Source organism: Hyperolius riggenbachi, chromosome 12 (assembly GCF_040937935.1).
Source record: "Hyperolius riggenbachi isolate aHypRig1 chromosome 12, aHypRig1.pri, whole genome shotgun sequence".
In the NCBI taxonomy this organism is placed as follows: Eukaryota; Metazoa; Chordata; class Amphibia; order Anura; family Hyperoliidae; genus Hyperolius; species Hyperolius riggenbachi.
The window spans coordinates 108,332,855-108,355,682 of record NC_090657.1 but is presented as its reverse complement, the minus strand read 5'-3'; the positions used below and the strand labels follow the sequence as shown (position 1 = coordinate 108,355,682).

At 43.4% G+C, this 22,828-nt stretch overlaps 1 protein-coding gene across 27 annotated transcripts in view; it reads left to right on the top strand.

The window, feature by feature from the left end:
- The window catches only part of SRCIN1 (SRC kinase signaling inhibitor 1), a 1,481,450-nt gene that overhangs the window by 1,283,997 nt on the left and 174,625 nt on the right, over positions 1–22,828 (top strand). For 24 of the 27 annotated variants that reach the window (XM_068262488.1, XM_068262500.1, XM_068262499.1 and 21 more), the window contains 6 exons: positions 1,850–1,884; positions 4,044–4,216; positions 7,869–8,044; positions 11,626–11,756; positions 18,762–18,909; positions 19,547–19,597. In XM_068262488.1, the coding sequence (XP_068118589.1) occupies positions 1,850–1,884; positions 4,044–4,216; positions 7,869–8,044; positions 11,626–11,756; positions 18,762–18,909; positions 19,547–19,597 (714 nt within the window). The remainder of the gene's footprint in view (positions 1–1,849; positions 1,885–4,043; positions 4,217–7,868; positions 8,045–11,625; positions 11,757–18,761; positions 18,910–19,546; positions 19,598–22,828) is intronic. The other 3 variants (XM_068262513.1, XM_068262512.1, XM_068262492.1) reach the window with 1 other exon arrangement.

Sequence of the window (22,828 nt, the reverse complement as noted above, 5' to 3'; positions counted from 1 at the left end):
TGCCATATGGTTACATAGCGCTTCGGTGATTAGCGGGAAACAGCCGCTAATCGCCCTAGTGTGAATGGGCCTTTTGTGTTCTGCTAGCTCCGAAGGAGGAGAACCATTGGAGTGCCACAGTACTCTTGCAGCCTGTTGAACAATATTTCATGATCAACTGTATCAAAAGCAGCTCAGAGATCAAGCAGTATCAGGATGGAACACTCGCCCCTGTCTCTGACCATGAGCAGGTCATTGCATATCTGGACAAGGGCCGTTTAACAGCTGTGGAGCTTCTTGAAGCCAGATTGTATGGGGTCAAAGATGTAGTGCCTTGAGAGCTTGGTTTCAAGTTGGAGATACACAGCTATTTCAATAACTTTTGCCAGAAAGGAGAGGGACAGGTCTGTAGCTGCTAAGAATATCTGGATCTAGGGTTTTTTTTTGAGTAGTGGCTTGATGATTGCTTCTTTAAGACAGGTAGGAAACGTCCATGCTTTCAAGGAACAGTTTATTATTTTGGGAAATGCTGGCCTGAACAGATCAAGGCATTTCAACATTCAAGATGTATTGGGCCATTGTCCAGGTCGCAGGTAGTCTGGCGAAGGTTTAGAAGGATGTTTGAGATGTCTTCTTTGGTAATCAGACAATAGCGGTAGGCTGTTATGTTATACATTATGAGTCTCTGCATAAATTTTCGGTAAGGTGGAGGGAAAGGCTGCGCATCCCTAAACACATGTTGCAATTGAATGGTTAATCGCACAGGCATACACCGCCTCTGCCAGACTGAAAAATGCATGCCCTGCATCCAAGACAAGTGCTAACATTTATTAAACCAGGAGGAACTTTAGCTTCAAATATGGTTTGCATGCAAAGTATATTATACTAGACACTTGCGCCACGGTGTTGTGGAATTGGAATAGTTTTGGCATGAAAAAATAAATATGTCAGTATCAAAAGAAAGCTCCATATGTACTAAGAAAAAAAAAACACTCGCTATGTTGACCACAAAACTAAGGTGCAGTTGTCCATTAAAACAGAATACCTTCAAAATCCAAAATGTGTAGTGGATATACAGAGATTTAAGTTGTAATTGTTTGAGTCTGACGTGGTTTAGGAGCACGAATTTAAAGTGGTCTGAAAGCCACCATTTCTACTTTGCTCTAAAAGATTCCTCACAGCTTGAAAGCTACTATCCCAGAAACAAATTCTAGCAGAACATCACTGAAATGGTTAAACAAAGCACTTTCTCCTGCTATTCAGCTTCAAATCCACATCCAAACTAGAGGTAACAGTATCTGTTTTTACTTGTTAAACACAAATGTATCAACACTGGAATGTAAACAAACACTCTGAGAAACTGCTTCTGCTTCAGGCTTCTTTTTAAATTTGTATGTTTTTTTCCAATAAAACAGACTAAGCTTTTCTGAAGGTGGTGCGGATCTTTCTCTTCATTTGCCACAGTTTGAGTCCCATGGTGTCCGGGACTATTAGATCTGCACACCTGACCATCTGAAATTGATGGAAGCCAAGCAAGTGCGACTCCACACTCAAAATTTCTGCTTCAGGCACACACAGTGTTCAGAATAGCTCATTAGAAGATTTTAATATATAATAAAAAGCAGTTATAATAGAAAAAGAATACAATGCAATGACAGCTTTTAGGGTAAGAAAAAGTACACTTAGGAAACTTGAAATTTGTAAACAGACAATATTACATGTGCACAAAAGCAAATCTGATAACTGTGTGAGTAATAAAAAGTAGGAAAACACATATTTATTGAATGTTATGTCAAGTTTCAGACCACTTTAAGTTATCATTCCAAACTCTACTATGCCTTTTGATATTATGTCTTTTTTTTTTCTTAAGTGAGAAAGCTGATGCATCCAATGGGGAAAAGACAGGTAAGTGTAAGGTGACAGTATGATTTTTGTGGGACAAAAATACCCATTGGACAGTCAAAAATTCTATGTGGCCAGGGTGAATTCCAATAGCATATATTATTAGAAATTGTTTTCATTGCATTTTTACATTTTTCTCAAATTTATGTATGAGTATCCTATCCTCTCTTATCTGAGCCTGATACTGGCATAGCCTTTGAATGGTGTAAATGTGGCCATAAATTAGACGATGGCCACCAGATCGACCGTCAGATAGATTTCTCTCTGTGATCTATAACCTGCCCACACCCTACACACCAATTTCCAATAGATAATCTATTAGCTTTTTTTTTTGTTGGGGGGGGGGCGCATCCTGGAACACCAGAAAGAACTGATTTACCAGAAAATCATATTTAAAATAAACTCAAAGACCCTTATTCCTACCAAGTGACATTCCTGGTAGGGGCATGAGCTTCCTTTGTTGTGGGAGCTCAGCTTAACCCCCAGACCTCATTTAGCAATATGAGTAACTGAAAGGTCCAGAAATTGGCTTGTGGGAATCTAGACCAGAATAGTTGAAATAGGCTTGTGGGAATCTAGACCAGGATAGTTGCTGGTTGCACTTTTGCATAGCTGGGGAGCGGTGCACACAATCATTTGGGGAATAATTAGAACACTTTAATACCCCTGAACCTACACCCAATTCCTGACAATACCTGCTCCCACCCCCTCGTGATCTTTTCTAGCTTTTTTAAAGTAGACCTCCACCCCTTTGAGGTTGCCCATCTTTGTTGTACATCAACGAATGATGTTGCGTTTCAAAGCCTAACGGGGAGAATTTTTAATTTGTAATTATTTTTGTTTCGCATGTGCAATCAGATTCATGAAAACAGATGCAAGTCAGTATTGCTTTTCATATGGTCTGGCTTAAATCCAGAAGTTTATTAGTAGACCTTGTTTTCATTATAACCTGAAATGTGAATTTACAAATTGCAGTAAGGCTGGTATATCGCCTAATCCTACCTGACCCAGTCTCCTGCTCCTGTTGCCCCTTTTTGGAGCAGAGTCAGAGCAGTGCATCTCTAATCCAATCTAAATATTTGTATAGTACTTTTTCACTGTCAGACTCAATGTGCTCAAGGTTGACCTTAAGTTTTCTATATCATTATTTTGTATGTCATGTGGGTATATTACTGTTATTTTAGCAAATAAGGGCTTGTAATTATTGATAGGGTACAAAAAAACGTAAAACAGAAAAAATACACCTTTACTTCCAAATGCGTAATATGCTGTCACCATACCTTGTAATAGTAATTGTAACATAATTAAATGTTGTGAAAGCCAGGACAAATCAGCAAATAGAATGAATTTTATCCACAGTAGCATTGTTTATTTTAAAACTGTAGAGGATGGGATTTGAGAAATAGTGTATTTTTTCATTTTTTTTTTTAGGTGTGATAAGCAGTGATAGAGTTATGGCAAATGAATGAGAGGAGCGCTGAAAAGTGAAAATTGTTGTTGGTGGGCAGGGTAAAACATCTGTGGAGTGAAGTGGGCTGTGTTTTTCTGAAATGCAATGCTGTTTATGGTTGTTTCACATGCAATGTTTACACAGCTGAAGAAAAGTGGACCCAAACTAAAAATACAAGATTTCAGAAATAAAATTTATTTTCAAACTTACAATAATAAATAGCAGCCTTTTTTCAGCTGCATGATGACAAATATAAAATGGAGGAACCCCTCCCTTCCTTTCATATTGCCAGGACAGAATCCGGCAGACTGGTGGAGGAGATAAAAAACAAAACCCAGGCTGCTACTGATGATGTCACAGGGGAGGTGATCTCAGCTTGTGTGAGATTTCACATAGACGACGCCCTTGTGAGGGAGGGTAGCTGATGACAAACACACCCATGATCTAAAACTTCCTACTAAGCTCAGAAGTAATGGCTGCCACCTGTATAACCCTAGTTATGAAAAGAGTAGGGTGAAAAGCATGCACGGAAATGCTCATAGGCTTGAGGGAGTGTTCATTTATCGTTGTATGTGTCAGAGTGGTGCAACTAAATATTTTGAATTAAAAAAATGTTTGGTTTGGGTCCGCTTTAATGTGACTGTTATACTCTAAATGTGGTAAAGCTCAGTGACCTTCACAACTACTTTTTGTGTTGTTTTATCACTTTTAGTGTCTGGTCATGCTGCGACTCCTGTGTCCAGCACCACTCCAGGATTTTCTTCCTCTACCCCTGCAGACCAGAGTAAGGCAATTACCCGCCTGCACATGCAGCTTCATCTTCATGACCTGCAGCACAATGCCAGCGAGCTGAGGAACCAGCTGCAGCAGCTCAAAAAGATGCAGGTATGTTCAACTGATTTTGGCATGTGGGTCTCCTCCATGGAATGTAAAAAATAATCAGTCAGGGCCCCTGCCCCTTTTCTTTTTTTTTTCTTTTTTTTTGTATCAAGGCCCTAGTTGACCCTCCCATTTTTAATGCATGCGATGGTTTTTTTTTTTTGTTTTTTTTTTGCATTGCATTGCATTGCATAACAGTAGATTTAAAATACCTGGTTGCCAGCTCCTGCAGTTCCTTCCAGCCAGCAGAGAGGTACTGGTATTTGCTTCCCCTGCACTTAGCAGATGGCTTGACCCTTCCCACCTCATTTATGTGTTGAGATTAACTCTTTGTTTCCAGTACTGCAGCTACAATTCCTCTCTGCTTAGTGTATTGTAAAGCACTCTTCCCAAACCCATACCAGTGTATTGTAAAAGCTAGATGTACCTTTTATCTCTCTGCCCTTCCTGCAAAAACAATTTCATTTCAATTTTCTGTTCCTTATTTGCACCCCTCCTGTTCCATTTACCATTAATTCTTTCATAGGTAGTACATCTTTGTATATCCAGGATGTGGCCCTCTCCATACCCCACCCATTTGCTGTCTGAACAGCATGGTGGTTCTGAGTCAAGCAGCAGTCCCTCCCACACAGGCTGGTTTTAATCCCTACAGTACAGTGATGCCAGGTCATGTGACCACATTTGTGAAACAGATTTTTAGTTGCACAAATCTTGTTTGACACAGTGAAAGTAACATTTGTTACCGTACAGTTTAAAGACTCCGTGCGAAACCTTGGATAGAAATCTAAAACTCGGACAGCAGGTATCAGCTGTCGTCAAGTCTTCCATGTTCCATTTAAGAGATATAGCCAGAATCAAACACCTTATCCCAGCTGAAGACTTACCTGCCCTGGTACATGCATTTGTAGCCATGCTTACAACTAGTACAGAAAGCTGCAGCCAGATTCCTAGCCAATGCCCCCCGCAGCTCACACATCGCCCCAGTACTGCAAACTCTTCACTGGTTGCCAGTAAAATGGAGAATCCATTTTAAGATCTGCCTGCTGACATTCAACGCTCTAAACCACATAGGACCCAAATACATAGCGGATTGGAACTTTATGCCCCTCCACGCACCCTCCGCTCTGCCAACAAGATGAATCTGGTTACTCCCAGGACACTTAACATTTGGTGCTCGGGCCTTTTCCAATGCAGCCCCTACTCTATGGAACTCATTTCCACAATCAGTACGAGAGGCTCCTTCTCTGGACAGCTTTAAAAAGAGGCTAAAAACTCACCTCTTTCCCGAGCCTTTCCCGAGCCTTTGAGACTGCATAATGCAGGGTCACAGCGCTTTGAGTCCCCAGGGAGAAAAGTGCTATAAAAATGTTATTGTTAATTACTAAGCTGATAGGGGGTATATTTAGGTCTATTTCTGGAGACAGCTAAAGGATACTTGTTAGCAAGATATCATTTGTAGCGTATAGAGCCTGTTTCATCATGTGCGATAGCCACATTAGCGGGCAGCTAGGCTATTACAATTACTGCCCTTTATTCATTATTCTTCAAGCACTACTCAAGGGAGAATGCAGCTCCAATGTGCTAATAAACTACTACCTACACAACCAATAATGAAGTCTAAAAGAAATAATGTAAGACGTGTTGCCTCATGGCATATATTGTACAAGTGCCTGCTATTGTATTATCCATGACTTTTGTTGTGGTATGATTTTGTCACAGACAATGGGTTAACACACTGAGTCATTTTACTCTTGAGTTAATTTAATAAGACAGAGCCAGACAGGAGGAATACTGACTAACAGCTTGTAGAATTATCGTAGCTAGCTGACTTGGGGGTGTATTCACTTATTTGCGCTCCCTCCCCAAAACGAACGGCTGTTTCAATTGTCCCACTCTAGACCCTGTCAGGTCCAGTGACTTTGTAGGAGGAGATCCCCGCACTTTGGCCCAATAGGCTGCCTGTCAAGTGACAGACAGCCTATTGGGCCAATCAAAATGCGGGGCTCTCGTACTACAAAGTCACTGGACCTGACAGGGTCTAGAGTGGGACAATTGAAACAGCCGTTCGTTTTGGGGGGGGGGGGGGGGGGTATGGGGGGGAGCGCAAATAAGTTAGTAGTGCACGCTACAGCAGATCTGATGAAGGCACAGAGCGCCGAAACGCTTAATGACGCTACTAGCACGCCCGGAGTAAGCCACACCCACCCCCCAGAGACCAGCTGCAGAATCCACCGAGACCGCGCTGCTGGCCACAGTGCGAGAGGTTCAGCCGCCTGGAAATAAAGCGGACAGGCATACCGCTGATAAGCAAATTGTGATCTTATATTTTGTGCGTATAACTTGATTGTGGGATTAAAAGGTTTTTATAATAATGCACTATGGAGCGCTCCTCTTTTGTTTAGAAGTTACAGCAGTAGCGTGCCTACTTTGAAAATGTTACTTGCGCTGCTGTGCTGCTACTGATTTCTTTGTGAGCCAGATATAGCCATCAAAAGAGCCACATCTGTCTTTTGAGCCATAGGTTCCCTACCCCTGCCTTAAGCCCCATCTACACGATACGATTCTTTGTGCGATTCGATTACGATTATATTTACGATCTGATTAAATCTGACATGTCTGATCGGGATCCGATTCAATTCGATTTGCCGATTTGATTTGAATCGAATCCCGGTCGGACATGTCGGATTTAATCGGATCGTAAATAGAATCTTAATCGAATCACACAAAGAATCTTATCGTGTAGATGGGGCTTTAGAGTAATCTCTAGAGGTATTTGTTTTTTGGGAGAGCGACCATCTAAAGAAGAATCCTTGACAAACCCGCGTGGAGGTGGTATTCTCTACCTGCTCAATACTGTGGTTGCCTTTCAGTAACCTTGTTTTTCACTACTTTCTCTCTCCCTCTAGTTTAACCAGCTGAGCGGTCTGGACGAGCTCAGCTCGTCCAACACCGCCAGCGGCTGCCGCTCTGGCCCTGCTGGGCCGATTTTAATGAAATAAAAAGCAGCACACGCAGCCGGCACTTTGCCAGCCGCGTGTGCTGCCTGATCGCCGCCGCTCTGCGGCGATTCGCCGCGAGCAGCGGCGAAAGAGGGTCCCCCCAGCCGCCTGAGCCCAGCGTAGCCGGAACAAAAAGTTCCGGCCAGCGCTAAGGGCTGGATCGGAGGCGGCTGACGTCACGACGTCGGCTGACGTCGATGATGTCACTCCGCTCGTCGCTATGGCGACGATATAAGCAAAACAAGGAAGGCCGCTTATTGCGGCCTTCCTTGTTTATTCTGGGCGCCGGAGGCGATCGGAAGATCGCCTCCGGAGCGCCCTCTAGTGGGCTTTCATGCAGCCAACTTTCAGTTGGCTGCATGAAATAGTTTTTTTTTTATTTAAAAAAAACCCTCCCGCAGCCACCCTGGCGATTTAATCAGAACGCCAGGGTGGTTAAATACTACACTATATTAGTGCTCCTGGTGTCTTTCGTCTGCTTTTCTCTCGGTCCCTGGAATTAACAAGATGAAATTAACAGACTAGATGCCTCCACATTGTCCATATATACTTCTTGAGTAAAGTTTATGTAAAATACATTGATCATCTATGTTATTGACATGTGTTTGCACACCCCTGACCTTTTGTGATAACATGAGACCATTTATCTGCTTACACAGCTGCAGAATCAGGAGACTGTACGGAACATGTTGAAGCGCACAGAGACTGAGATCAGTGTGCGGGTGACAGACACCATGCGCAAGCACGAAGACCCCTTGCAGCGGCAGAGAGCGATGGTGGAAGAGGAGAGGCTGAAGTACCTGAACGAGGAGGAGCTCATCACCCAGCAGCTGAAGTGAGAACATTGAAATGCTGGACTTATGTCACATCTTGCAGTATGAAATCTAAATCTTGTATTCATCATGCCAAGCTGAATTTATTATAGTGTTCAGACACGTCTTTAGTGATAACACCACTTGTCTGAATAATCTTCCTTTAATCCGAGATGTAGATTGATTCTTAACCAAAGAGTGCCAGGTACAGTCTGAATCCAGCTCCTCACAAAGGTGCATCCTTCAAAGCCTACAGTATAACGTCTACCAGAAACTACATATCACTACTGACACTGGCGAAGTATATGTGCAGAGTAGGCGAAGTATATATACAGAGTGGCCATTCAGCCCTCTACAGCTGCTTTTTATTGACAGTATGAAGCAAACACTGCAGTTAAAAATAGCATAGAGGAAATCTTTCCTTGCATTCAATGACATCCATGGCTATAATTACGAGGTAATTCCCGGTGGTGTTTTTTGATCCAGGGATTTTATGTGATTCCTATCTGGAGTTGGGAAGGATTTTTTCCCTTTTTAGGGCTAATTGGTGCAAGCCTTGTAAGGTGCACCTTCCTCTCAGGATCAACAGAAATACAGTATGGTGTGATTCAGGCTAGTGTTGCACCTTTTTTCTGGTTGAACTCGATGGATGTTTGGGGTTTTTTTTGTTTTTGTTTTTCATTCCAAATAACTATGTAAATATCTTTATTTTTTCTCATTATTAAGGTTTTGATATAGTTTGGAATTATGATGTTAATGGGAACCTGCTACATTAGAAATATCATTGCTGTCTGTCTGGTTACTTGTTTGTTGTGCTTATCCTATGGATTTACCAATCTAAAGCAAGAATGCAGGACTTCTTTGTCATTGGCCGAATGCTTGTTCTCCATTGATAATTGATGAAAGTTGGGGAGCTTAGCGCTCATTCTCATGGGTGGGATGCATTCACGTGGGCAGGTTGCCTGATGTTTGCCACCACAGCTGAATAAATGCATGAGATAAATGAGAGAGCTCTTGTAGCTTTGGTTTGGAGTTTCAGAAGTGTTTGGTCGGCATTTACTGGACTACCTTCCTGAAACCACAATGTCTGCTGGACACATGGAAATGCCAGAGGAGGGCACAGAACAATAGCAATCAGCTGATGAGCACTGTCCAACTCTGAATATCTGACTTTAGAGGGCCCTTGCACACATGCCGTGCTGTCACCTTAAACAACGAATGATCAAATCAGAATCCTATAATCTGACATTTATAACTAAATTTTATATTCTTTATTACGCCTTTTGTTAGCAGGAGTAGTTACATAGTAACTACGCCTGCTAACAAAAGTAATATAATTTACTTTAGGCTCTGGACTCGGCATTTTGGGTTCATAGTCTTTATACAGTAGTATTATTATATCATGGTTATTTACAATTATTAGTTTTCTGTATTGTATCTATAATTTGCACGACCATAGCATCTCAGTCCATGCTGTAGCATTATACTCTAGAGTATGTGCACAAATAAAGTAATGCCAACATCTTATACAGATATTTACAACACTATGCTTCTTCGTCTGAGCAGCACTAATTGTGATGGAAATCTGAGGAGAAGCACAGTGTGAAAAGCTCCAGTTTATGACACTGCTGATGTGTTTGGGTCCAGAATTATGTACTTATTGCCATCACTGAGACATAACTCCTACGGGCGAGGCTTTCTGTAAGTTCACAGGCAGCAGTGTCAGAATACATCATCTCTATATATGTTCCAGGCCAGTGAATTAATAAGTGATAAAACCATATTTATTAAACACTCGGGAATTCGCTCTTAACGTGTGGTAGATTTCGACCTAATGGAAAACAAAAACAGTACTAGATGCTTCTGGGAGATAGAAACAAGCTCGATATGTGCTCTGAAGGTATGTGTACTGCAGGGGAACACTTGACAAACAACAATGGAGAGAAGGAGGCACTATACGTATGAACAAATTGATGTATCATTGAGCATTAACCAGCCTGACAGGCTGTTTTGTGGTAACCTGCTTCTTTAGTGGCTATACATATGTATGTTTAGCCACTGTTATGTCACTTTGTCTTTACCCAGACAAGGAATAAAGCTGCAGTTTCCTCCGTCTCTCCATTGTTGAGTGTAGTAGATTTCAGACCATTTCCCAGTGGCGTTCTATGAGGGGAGCGGCCCACCCCAGGTTTCAGTGTGCAGGGGGGATTGCAACCAGCCACCCTGCAGCCTCAGTGTCCTTGACGGCGGCCACCGTGCAACCCTGCGCTACCCCCTTTTCGCTATCTCACCTGCTCCCTGGAGTCCAGCGATGTCAGACTTCCTCTCACTGTTAAGCTCTTCCCCTAGGGTTGGAATGGCTAACTGCATGTGTATAATCACATGATGCAGGAAGTGGTGCCCGGCAGTAGGGGAGAGCTATACTGGGGGCATCTATACCTGGCATTACACACCATAGCCCGCTTATCATGCCATACTCACTCCATTGCTTTTCTTTTTTTTGGGGGGGGGGGGGGGGTGTCTTTTAATAACCAGTGTCAAATGCCCCAGGTACGCTGCTGATGTCTCCTCAGCATTTCCAACTCCAATAATTAAATGCATGTCTCTTCCCCAAGGAACCTTCCTGCAATCCTGTATCGCTATTGCTGATGTTACGTGGGTTGCTCTGAGCGGAATCCAGTATCCTCTTTGGATGAACTGCCAAGTCATTCTGGGACAGGATGTGCAAGCTGCCATTCACCCCTTCCTTTCACTGAATTGGAGGAGGGCATGGTTGTTAGACACTACCCACCACCCATTATTATTTCTTGTGAGAGAGGACTTAGCTCTGGCAAGGGGCATTATGAGATGCATTGCAGGGCAGAGTAGTGTGCAAGAACTGGGATTGTGAGAGGAGTCTGGGCCTGGCTGGTTAACCCTGGAATGCATACATTAGGGTCTGAGCCTGGTCTAAAGATAAGACTCATGTCTCACCACTGAGGGAAAGGGGATTAAGTTGCTGCTGAAGTTATAGACCCTACAGATAAGTATGGAGGTGGTTTTGGGGGCAATGGGACTCCGCATTCTGTTGGATGGGGGATGAAAGAGGGTAGTTGGGGACACAGTTCCTTGAATTTTGGAGGAAGAGTCTTTATGACACAAAATGCTTTGTTTTTGTCCTTATTTGTGAAACTGTCTCAACTTTGAACGTTATCATCATTGAAGGTAAGCTTATAGTTACCTTCCTTGTAAGCAGTTTTTATTTTTTTTAATTCTTTCATTGGGCACCTCCAGTCACTAGCTACATGTGTCCCCACCCCATTTTGGGGGTCAGAAATTTGAAATATTATGTTTTTTAAAATGTGAAAACAAATTGTATTTTTCTTTTGGATAAGCGACCACACCTCTACTTCAAAGGCCTAGTGGGTATGGTACTTCCCCACATGCAATTATACTGGTTGCAGGTTGGTCAACCAAAAGGGTGCGAGTACCCATTTATTTGATAACTTTCGTTAAATTAATACCGAAATACTACACCAGATTGTCTCCCGCTTTCCCTGTGTTATACTATGTTCAAGCTCCTTGAATTAGACTTTATTCTAACCACCATGGCTATCATTTTCAGTGATCTGGAGAAATCTGTGGACAAAATTAAGAGGGACATTGCGCACAACCATCGTCTGATCTCTGTACAGGAGCTGGAGGAAAAAGCTGTGGTGCTGAAGCAGCTCGGAGAGACACTCACTGACCTGAAAGGTAAAGAACATTAAAAACTGATGATAAATCACCCTTACAGGAAAACTTTTGTTATACGAAAATAGTTATTCAGGAATTAGAATGCTTTAAACTGAAATACCACTCGAGGAAAAAAACAGCCTCCCATTTTAGTTCTACTTATTGCAAGAATTTTGGTAGACATTGGGGTATAATCGCTACGCCTTGGTAAACTTATCGTGTGCAGTCAGTACAAAGTGCATAATGCATGTGTAACGATTGGTGTCAGCAACACAGATTTCTCTGATTATTGGTGATCTGCAGTATCACCAATAATACAGATGCTATACCTGATTATGTAGTGATCTGCAGAATCACCAATAATACTAGGATAGCTTGACACAGGACACCTAGTGTGGTAAAGTGTTTGGTGTAACAGTAAAGAAATGTTATCTCCCGAGGAGCGTGAGATACAGACACTATTGCAGCCAAGGATTCCCTGTAGAGCAGGGAATTGGACTGCACTGCAGCCAGTGGACCCCTGAGGGGCAGGTGGCCACTGACTGTGTTTGAAGCTGACCTCCTTAAGAAGAGGAGATACAGACTGTACTGCAACCAAGGATTCCCTGATGGACTGGGAATCAGACTGTACTGCAGCCAGTGGACTCCTATGGGGTAGAGACCACTGACTGAACTGCAAGATGGTCCACCTGAGGAGCAGGTGGCTCTTGCAGCTAATGGACACATAGGGAGTTAGGTGTCACCAGTAGTACAGTCAGGCTGATCACCCAAGGAGTAAGTGACAACCAGAAGGGTCAGACAGGCCAGGTCGGCAACACACGGACAGGCAAGGTACAGAGACAGAAAACTGATTCGGTATCCGGGTACAGGCTAAGTCGGCAACAGGTAGACAGATAGGCAAAGGTACCGGATCAGTAAGCAGGAGAATGGTCAGGAAAGACAGAGATCATAACTGGTAACAGTATTACACAATCCTAGTCTTAGGTGTGAGGTCCTTGGTCTCAACACCTGGGAACTAGTCTAGTAGATGACAGTAGCAATACAGCAATATCCTAGTCTTAGGTGTGAGGTCCTTGGTCTCAACACCTGGGAACTAGTCTAGTACATAAACAATACAATAGAGGCTATCAACAGAATCTGGCTAAGTGTGAATTCCCAGCTCCGGCTGCTTCTAACACGCTGTAAGATCTGACTGAGGTCTGGGTGCTCACACGTAAGCATTTGTAGATGGACAGAGGCGCCAAAAGGATAAAATATGCTAAAATGTTTAAAATATTCGGGTGGCGGCGGTGGACCGGCCACTCAGAAATAGACTCGATGCTGTCACTTAAGATAAAGACAATTTATTCACATACTCCATGAACAGAACCGCAACGCGCTATTCGTGACCTTGAGACTGTACTGTGTACTCCTATCTGTTTATTGCCTGAGGAAGTGGGAATGTACCCGTGAAATGCGTTGCGGTTCTGTTCATGGAGTATGTGAATAAATTGTCTTTATCTTAAGTGACAGCATCGAGTCTAGTTCTGAGTGGCCGGTCCACCGCCGCCACCCGAATATTTTAAACATTTTAGCATATTTTATCCTTTTGGCGCCTATGTACATCTACTTGTCAAGATATCCACCCTTGGTGGTTGGAAGGGTGACAAACCCTCCTTTCCTTCTTCAGAGAGCAACATCTTAATCCTGAGTGGGGACAGGTCTAATCTCCCCACCTGCCTATATAGTGGTTGCCTAAACGGTAACCCATGTTTGTAAGTATAATACTTACTCCACACTAATTCTCCCTGGTCCAATACATACTACACTATATTGGGCTCTCGGTTTCTCTGTTTTATACACGTAAGCATTCGCAACGGCAGACAACTTGCAACTAACAGGCAAGTCCTATATATACCTACAGCGCGCCGCCCCAGCCACTCAGCCAATCCGGAGCCTAGCTGGGATCAGCTGATCGGCATGATCAGCTGATTCCCCTTCTGCTAGCATAAAGGTCCTATCGCCTGGCGCGCGCGCGTAGCTCTCAATCTGTGTGCACTAGAAGGACCAGGCGAACCAGTGACATGCTGCTGCGTGGCAGAGGCCGCCAGCTGGGACGCGGAGATAGCCGCCCTGCCGCTTGCCCGCGCGGTGGTATCTCCGCTATTCATTACAGCATGGCATCATTTTCATAGCTCGTATAGCCCCTTGTAATGTCTACTTTGCCTGTTACACAAGCAATGCAGGCATAAAGCAAGTTACACAAATTATGCAACATTCTTTGTGCATAAACCCTGGTATAACACAATTATTCCTAATAGTTAAGCCCTGTACACATGCTAGATAAAACTCTGCCAAGGTGGTTGGTAAAAATATCCTCTGCCGAGAATCCAGCATGTTCACAGCAGCCACTGACCACCCTTGACTGCTCAGCCATCGCTAAGCATGGCAGAACCCTTTTGCCGAAAGATGGTGAGATCATTGTTCACACCACTTACCCTGCCCATAGTGTGACATCACTCACATGCTGCTCTATCCCCCAAGCCCTCCCCCCGGATAGCAACAAAACGCGTCTGTAGAGACTCAGCCCTGCTATGATGCTTGAGGGATTGGGTGCCGATCCCTGCTGAGTGACATGCCTTGTATGGGCATAAGGGGCTTAACTTGGGGCCTGTTGCGGTTGCATTTATCAGTAATATGCATCAGATTGTAAGGGCTGGTTTACTTTTAGAAAGACCCATGCTGGTTCTTGCAGATATGCGAGTATGCATTTGAATCGCTTAGCCCTGCATGGCTATAGGGATATGAGTACGTGCTGCAGTGCGATTTGGACGGCAATCCATAGAAGAGATGCAGGGACAAACGCAGGATTTTTAAGGGGGGAATTCCTGAAAAGTCCAGAAGCACTTATGTCCTTGAGTGCTTCCGAATACAGGTGGCTCCATACTGCCCATGCACAAAAGTGCGCTGGCGTATTACGGAGCTGCCTATCTTTGGAAGTACTCAAGGACACGAGTGTTTCTGAGGGCTTCTGGTAGCAGCAAATTTGAACGGGGTACAGCGCTGGAACAACTCCCCGAGAGAGGAACGGGAGATAGACTTAGTTTGGACAATTCAGTGGAATATGCCACATAGTGTCACATAGCGCAAGCGATACCCATATGATGCAGGGATATATGCATCTGCGGAAGATGGTGGCGCTATATAAATACTAAATAATAATATTTTGCCTCACCAGAATTGCACTTTTATTTAGCTTTCCTGTATGACAAGAAGACACAGCCAGCACTAGGAGAAGAGGGAAACAAAGGTGAATGAGGGAGGCTGGTGCACACCAAGAGTGCTTCTGAGCATTTTTCAAATCAACAGTGATTTGTAAAGCGCTTGGCTAATGTTACCCTATGACAGTGTTCTTACAGCAGCGTTGTGACTTTTTCAAAATCGCACGTATACTGCATGTAGCATGTTTTTGAGCGATTCATTCAAAAATCGCTCTGAAAATAGCTTCACAAAATCACACTCACAAATTGCTAGCGATTGCTATTGTCATTTTGGCGTTGCACTAGCCCAGAGAGAGGAGTGGAGAAATTGAGAATAGCCTGAGATGGAGCAGAGAACTTATCTGTATTGCAGTCCCACATCAGACAGGCTACTTGCCTGTAATCGGACTCCTGTCCCTGCCAGTCTCCCGCACAAGTCAGAAACAAGCCCTCCTGGAGTCTAGGGACTGTCAAAAACTTTTCAACTTGTTTAACACCTTATCCACACATGCAGTCATTATAACAATGGGGAGAGACCAGACAGATCTTTGCCCACGGACCCCGAGTCCAGGCAAGCTCTGCATCATGCTGTGCATATTTACCAGCTTGCCTGCTCTCTAATTGCATCATGTCTGACACTTCTGTGCTGTGGAGAGTTGGGGACTCCAGAATCAACATTCTCTCTCTTCAGGCTGCATCTTCTTGTGGGGGAAGCTCGGCTGCCTCTCTCATTCTATTAGCTGGAGGGAGGCATCAGAAGTAAGAAGGGAGGGAGAATGAGACGAAGTAAGAAGGGAGAAGATATGTTTATATTATGCGGGCTTCCCTGGCTGAATACACAGTTCAGTGCAGAGGGGAGGTTCCAGACACCCGGAATAGCCCCCTCCGTTCGCCAGTGAGATGGGCAGCGTTTCCCCGCGCAACTCACCTGTGGAGAAACGCTGCTAATCAGGAAGTAGAGCGTGTATCAGCAGCTATGCAGAGACCAGCAGCAAGGGAGGAAGAAGTCGGACCGCCCTCCCCGCGGCTGACTCCCCCCTCCATTATTGGGGCACCTACCTATCTAACCTATATTGCGGACACCTATCTATCTAACTTATACTGGGGGCACCTACCTATCTAGCCTATACTGGGGGCACCTACCTATCTAACCTATACTGGGGCACCTACCTATCTAACCTATACTGGGCGCACCTACCTATCTAACCTATACTGGGGCACCTACCTATCTAACCTATACTGGGGGCTACTACCTATCTAACCTATACTGGGGGCTACTACCTATCTAACTTATACTGTGGGCACCTACCTATCTAACTTATACTGTGGGCACCTACCTATCTAACCTATACTGGGGGCGCCTACCTATCTAACCTATACTGTGGGCACCTACCTATCTAACCTATACTGGGGCACCTACCAATCTAACCTATACTGGGGGCTACTACCTATCTAACTTATACTGTGGGCACCTACCTATCTAACTTTTACTGTGGGCACCTACCTATCTAACTTATACTGTGGGCACCTACCTATCTAACTTATACTGTGGGCACCTACCTATCTAACCTATACTGGGGGCGCCTACCTATCTAACCTATACTGCGGGCGCCTACCTATCTAACCTATACTGGGGCACCTACCTATCTAACCTATACTGGGGGCACCTACCTATCTAACCTATACTGGGGGCTACTACCTATCTAACTTATACTGTGGGCAAGTATACTGGCTACCTTTATTGGAGGCACTTAGCTAGATAAACCTATACTGTGGGGAGCCTACGTATCTAACCTTATACTGGGAGCAACTATACTGGCTACCTATATTGGAGGCATCCACCTAGGTAATCTATACTGGGGGCACCTACCTAAACTATACTGGAGGCAACTGCCTATCTAACCTATACTGGGACAACTATACTGGCTACCTATACTGGATGCACCTACCTGGCTAACATATACTGGGGGCAATTATACTGGCTACCTATACTGGGGGGACTTATAGCTGACTACCTATACTGGGTGAAACTAGACCTGGCTAACCTATACTGCAGGCACCTATACCTGCCTCACCGGGGGGAGGGGGGGGGGGGCATAAAGATAGCAGTCCCCATAGTCCTCTCCACTTTCCCTAAGAAAAAACAAACAATAACGAATGATATACCTGCAATTACTGTGCAGTTCCCCTCTCCACATGCTTTTTAGTGAGGAAGTGGTAATTCAGTCATTCACGGCTGTGACAGCTGTTACTGAGATGGAAGTGATTACACCCAACTGCTACGTGCGCATTGCAGAATCCACATGCATGTAAAAAATACTCATCAGCTGGAATGATTTTTTCTGCAGTAAACTGCCTCATGTGAAGGCAGCAGCTATGTTCACATTATAAATCGCCATGTTCACATTATAAATCGCCAGCGTTATTGCAAGCGCTGAGCGATTTATTGCGTTTTTTTTAAAATCACCTTTCCCTGAGCTTTCGAATGCTTTTGCAGAGCGATTTTTTTTTCACTTCCTGACGTCAGTCAGGAAGTGAACTCTTTCACCCGGAAATGAATAAATACAATGTATTTATTCATAGAAGCGCTTCCCTATACCTTCCATTAAGCCAAAGCGCTCAGAAAATGGTACAGACAGCACTTTTAAAAGCAGATCACAAACGCTCATAGTGTAAACAAGCTTTAAATTACACTTTTTTTCATGTTGTACATACTTGTTAAACCAAGTGGAGATTTCTGGGTATGTTGTACACTATTGCCAGTTTCCAGCAAGATTCATAAAAAGTCATAGCAGCTTCAAACCAAAGCTGTCAGATGACATTTAATGGATTTCACTTAGAAAACTGCTAGATATACTAGATAAACTGCTAGATATATATAATGCTGATATACTGCACGTTTTAGTGATGTTTTTGCTAAAATGGGGTAACACTTTCAATTTAGTTTTGCTTTGAAGGAAACCGGAAGTAAAAAGAACGTAATATAGTCTCCTTGGTGGTGTAGATGAGCCTGCAGCTGAAACCACTCGTGCACGTCCAGCAGTGCGAAGGCAGAGTTCCATTTTTTCGCATGCATTTTTCCCATTAAAATTTGCATTGGAATGCAAATTTACACATGCTCTGGAAACCTGCATGTGAAAATTTGCACATGAACTGGAATTTTAAATGTTGAAAAAATGCATTTGAAAAACTGCACTTTTTCTGCCAGAAGGAGAAAAGTGGGGAAATTGTGACTTGACAGAAAGAGAAAATTAAATGTATTTTTTGCCATGATTTTGTGTTTGAAATTTTTATTATACTTAAAGTGTGTACTAGACCCTTGCTTGCCACATTTTGGTAAGTTACAGGCAAAAATGTAATTTAACATTAAGATTAATGTTCACAGTAATCCAGCAGAAATTGAACACCATGTATAGTTAAAAATCCAAACATTTTTCCGGAACTGTTATGCTCCTCTTCAGCCTCCAATACCTGATGACAGGCCCAGAAGTAGTGCCATATGTGGATCAGTAGTGTGGTTCCACTGGTACAACAGCACATAGATCAGCATGACAGCCAGATAACAGCATTTATTAAAGGCATTTAGATGCCCGCCTCCATATTCCTTTCGCTCCAGTTTTCATCAAATTTCAGCTATTTTATTTCTATATGCAATCATTGTATTTTAGATCAAACTAACATGCACTACTCTGATTTACTGAGCTCATTCTAATTCTCTTGTTGACTCGTTACCTCTGTATCTTTCTCCCTGCTCATACTGTATTTCTCTGGATATTCTTATTCACAGCTCAGTTCCCCAGTCTGCAGAGTAAAATGCGAATTGTGCTCCGTGTGGAGGTGGAGGCTGTGAAGTTCCTAAAGGAGGAGCCACACCGCCTGGATGGGCTGCTGAAGCGATGCAAGAACGTCACAGACACGCTAGCCCAGATACGCAAGTATGAACCAGAATACAGAATGTGAAATCCCAGTTCAGTACTCCTTGTAAGCTGCTGAAGCCCTAGTTCAGGCCCATGTTTTTTGTTTTGTTTTTTAGGTTTTGTTTTGTTTTATTTAATGCATATTGTGTGGAAGATATCATAACCTGCAATTCACAAAGTTATTTGCATCGCACATAAACCAGCAGTGAGAAATGGTCTCTTATTGCAGGCAGGGCAGGTGATAACAGATGCACATGGCTTTGATAAACACACTTGGAGGGAGTGGGAAGGGGTAACTGCTTTATCACACAGAGATGAGCTGCAGTGGGAGAAGGTGGACTGGGTCAGGTGATCTGCTGTGTGCTGGGGAGGAAACTGTAACTCTACTGGCAATGTGGAGCTACTGGATGGTACCAGGTGGGAACTTTAAATACAATTATTCCAGAAAGTACAGATGTAATAGATTGCTAATAAATGCATGCAGGATGAGTCAGGCTGTGCACCTATTTTTAGGTTCACTTTAGTGGAAACCGGGTAACATTTGGTTGGTGTAAATCACAATTACAAACATTAATAGAGCGGGTATATCTGTGTGAGGCAGTTAGGGTGCCCAGATGGCAATAAAAACCTGACCGAGTTTATACTCCTTCCCCAGACAATCCAAAGCGTTTTGGGATTGGCTTACTGAAAACAAGAATATTAAAAGGTAAAGCGTGCATAAATTATTATGAAAAAGAGAAAGACTTACAAAATAAACAGCTTGTATTATAAAATATAAGGGTAAAAATGAAAGTGTTACCTAGGGATCTCGTTTGCCTTTTTGGTCCCTCATTTAAACAGTCTGGGTTTCTTGACATTAAGTTCTGTTTTGTAGTTTGAAGTTCTTGTCTTCTTTAACTACTTTAGGACTGGACAGTCCTGGCCCTTTGTCTCACAGTAATCGTGAGATTAAGAGCCAATGAAATCTGCTCCTGACCAAGATACGGAAGCTGTGCTGTGAGCGGGTGCAGCGCTGCTAACGGCATGAGCGACGAGACCATGGCTGACTGAAGTCTACCCCCTTGCAGGAAAAGCAGGACACAGAGGGTGTAGATTTCAATCATCAAGGGTCGGAACGTTTAAAGAGCGTAGTATGGATACAGAGGCGCCAAAAGGATAAAAAAAATCTAAAAAGTTTAAACCATGAGGAGGCAGTGGTGGACTTACCTCCTCCAAGCAGACACAAACATTGCCAATGTATTTGTCAAATACAAAAAGTTTATTTACATACCCGGGGGGGGGGGGGGGGATGGATAATGCAACGCGTTTCGCAGGTTTGATCCTGCTTCATCAGGCAATAACAATGGAGCAATAGCATATGTGGTCAGTAGAAGTGCCAGGCACCTCTGCCAGGCACCCTGGTTCTTCTACTGACAACATATGCTATTGCTCCGTTGTTATTGCCTGATGAAACAGGATCAAACCTGCGAAACGTGTTGCTTTGTCCCCCGGAGTATGTAAATAAACTTGTTGTATTTGACAAATACATTGGCAATTTTTGTGTTTGCTTGGAGGAGGTAAGTCCACCACTGCCTCCTCATGTTTTAAACTTTTTAGATTCTTTTATCCTTTCGGCGCTTCTGTATCCATACTACGCTATATTAAGTCTACCCCTGGTGAAGGGGTGTTCTTAATCCTGAGTGGGGTCAGGTCTAATCTCCCCACCTACCTATACAGTGGTTGCCTTGGAGGTAACGCTGCTTTGTGAGTATAGATTATTACTCTATCATACTTCAATTCAACTACCAGTACATGCTGCACTATATTTGGCTCTTGGTGTCCCTACTCTGTGGAACGTTTACAAGGCTCCCTGTGACCCATAGCAATAAGGTGACATGTAAAGAGCTGGGTATCCAGAACCTACATGCAATTTTGTGTATGATCTATCACTAGATGGGGTTAATTTACTCTAATTCACCAGCATAAAGTGGAGAGGGGCTGGAGGGACCTTTTGCATACATTTTATGAGTATATTTAGACAAGCCCCATTTACTAATGTTATTCGGTTTATATTTCAATGGAAAAATGTAGTTACAGTACTGTACATAAAAAAAATGGTACAGATTGGGGTCGGGGCACACTGCCGCTTTTCTGAGCTCATTTCAGCAACACATTTCAGTGTGTAATATGCAAGGCCTTCAGACACATAGGCAGGCAGGTCTTATGGGTGCACACTGCTGCTTGTATTGCTGTTGGCAATGCAATGCTGTCCTATTCAGTATAGTTGGATGGGACCAGCCCTGCAATGTGGGTGCCATTATGTATAATGCAGGACCACTTGCATTGCAGAGCAACACAAATCTGTCCATAAGTGTGTGTATGGATCTGGTGGTGTTCAGCTGGGTGTAGGGGAAGTCGAGAGACGGCTCTACCTGTGCACGGCAAAGTAGGGGACCCCCAAACCCCACAGTCTACAATAGTGAACATTTTCACAATATTCTAATGGTCTGAGATTTTTCATTTTGGGGTTTTCATAAACTGTAAGCCATAATCATCAAGATTATAACAAAGTTTTGAAATATCTTGCTTTGCATGTAACGAGTCTATTTCATATATTAGTTTCACCTTTTAAGTTAAATTACTGAAATAAATGGACTTTTGAAGGATATCCTAATTTTTGGAGTTTCACCTGTAGCAGAAGCTGCAAAGATTCAGCCATAAAAAGAAGAGTGTGTAACCCTCTCCTGCCCTCCTCCCTATTACTGAACTGAATACTAGGAGCTGCAAAGAAGAGGGTTAATAACACAAACAATGGTGCACATGACAGGTGAGGGCCCTGGGCTCTGCCACCACCCGGGACCCCCAACCCCACATACAACATCAATTCAGGGGTAGTTTCCTTCACCAAAGGGGTGATTCCTTTGGGGGGAGCTCCGGGGCTCACCTGCACTCCCCCTTTGGTGTCGCTTGCAGGGTTTGGGGCCCCAGTTGGTGGCAGGGCCTGAGGCCTGTGTCTGTCATATGCACCGGTGTTTGTAAACTAGGGGAAGACAACAAATATATTCCCCTACTGATAACCTAGTTTGTCCCCCTATAGACATAATTCAGGATACGGCTATTGCCGGCACCAAAATTACAGTGATTCCCCTCTGTACCGTTATAGCCGTAATTAACATAACTGTCAATCAATGGCTGTGCCCAAAGCCGTTGCTACGTGGTGCTGAGAACACATCTCGTTTCCACAAGCCCTTATTTTTCATGAAATTACAAATCTGCACATATTTCACAAGAGGCTGCTCAGGCCATTGATTCCAATGAACATTCTAAGGCCCCCTACACACTGCAATTCCGATTTACAACGTAGCATGCAAGACTTTTTTTTTTATCACTGCAAAAAATCTGATTTGCATGTAAAATTGCATCAAAATCGGGAATTGGAATTGCATGATTCTTCTGATTCTGATGTAGTGTAAAAGAGCCCTAAAGTGGATTTTGTGCTTTATGGTATGGAAGGTTGCTGCTTGGTTTTAAAATGACAGCTATGATAAGTCCATTCTGCACTCACCAACCTTCTAGCTCCTGACAAGCACTGTAAATTGTGCCGTGTTTTTTCCTTTCTGTGTGCAGTTCAGAGTTCATGCAGGGATGTGCACTTGACTGCATATTACTCATAGAAAGTCAGATTCATACAGTATAACTCATATTCATTGAAAGGAAGGTTTAAAACAGGATTCTAAATTTTAGGTGAGCCACTGACATGTCGCCAAGTACCTATGCTTTGCGTCACCTAGTACACCTAGTAATGATTTACGTCATACAATCCATGTTGGTAATTGTAGAAAAGTTCACTGTTGAGCGCTGGTAACTCTTTGATTGGACTGTAGAAAATACACTGTACTGTGCAACACTTAAAGGGGCACTATGATGAAAAACTGTATAATTAAAAAATACGTGTGTG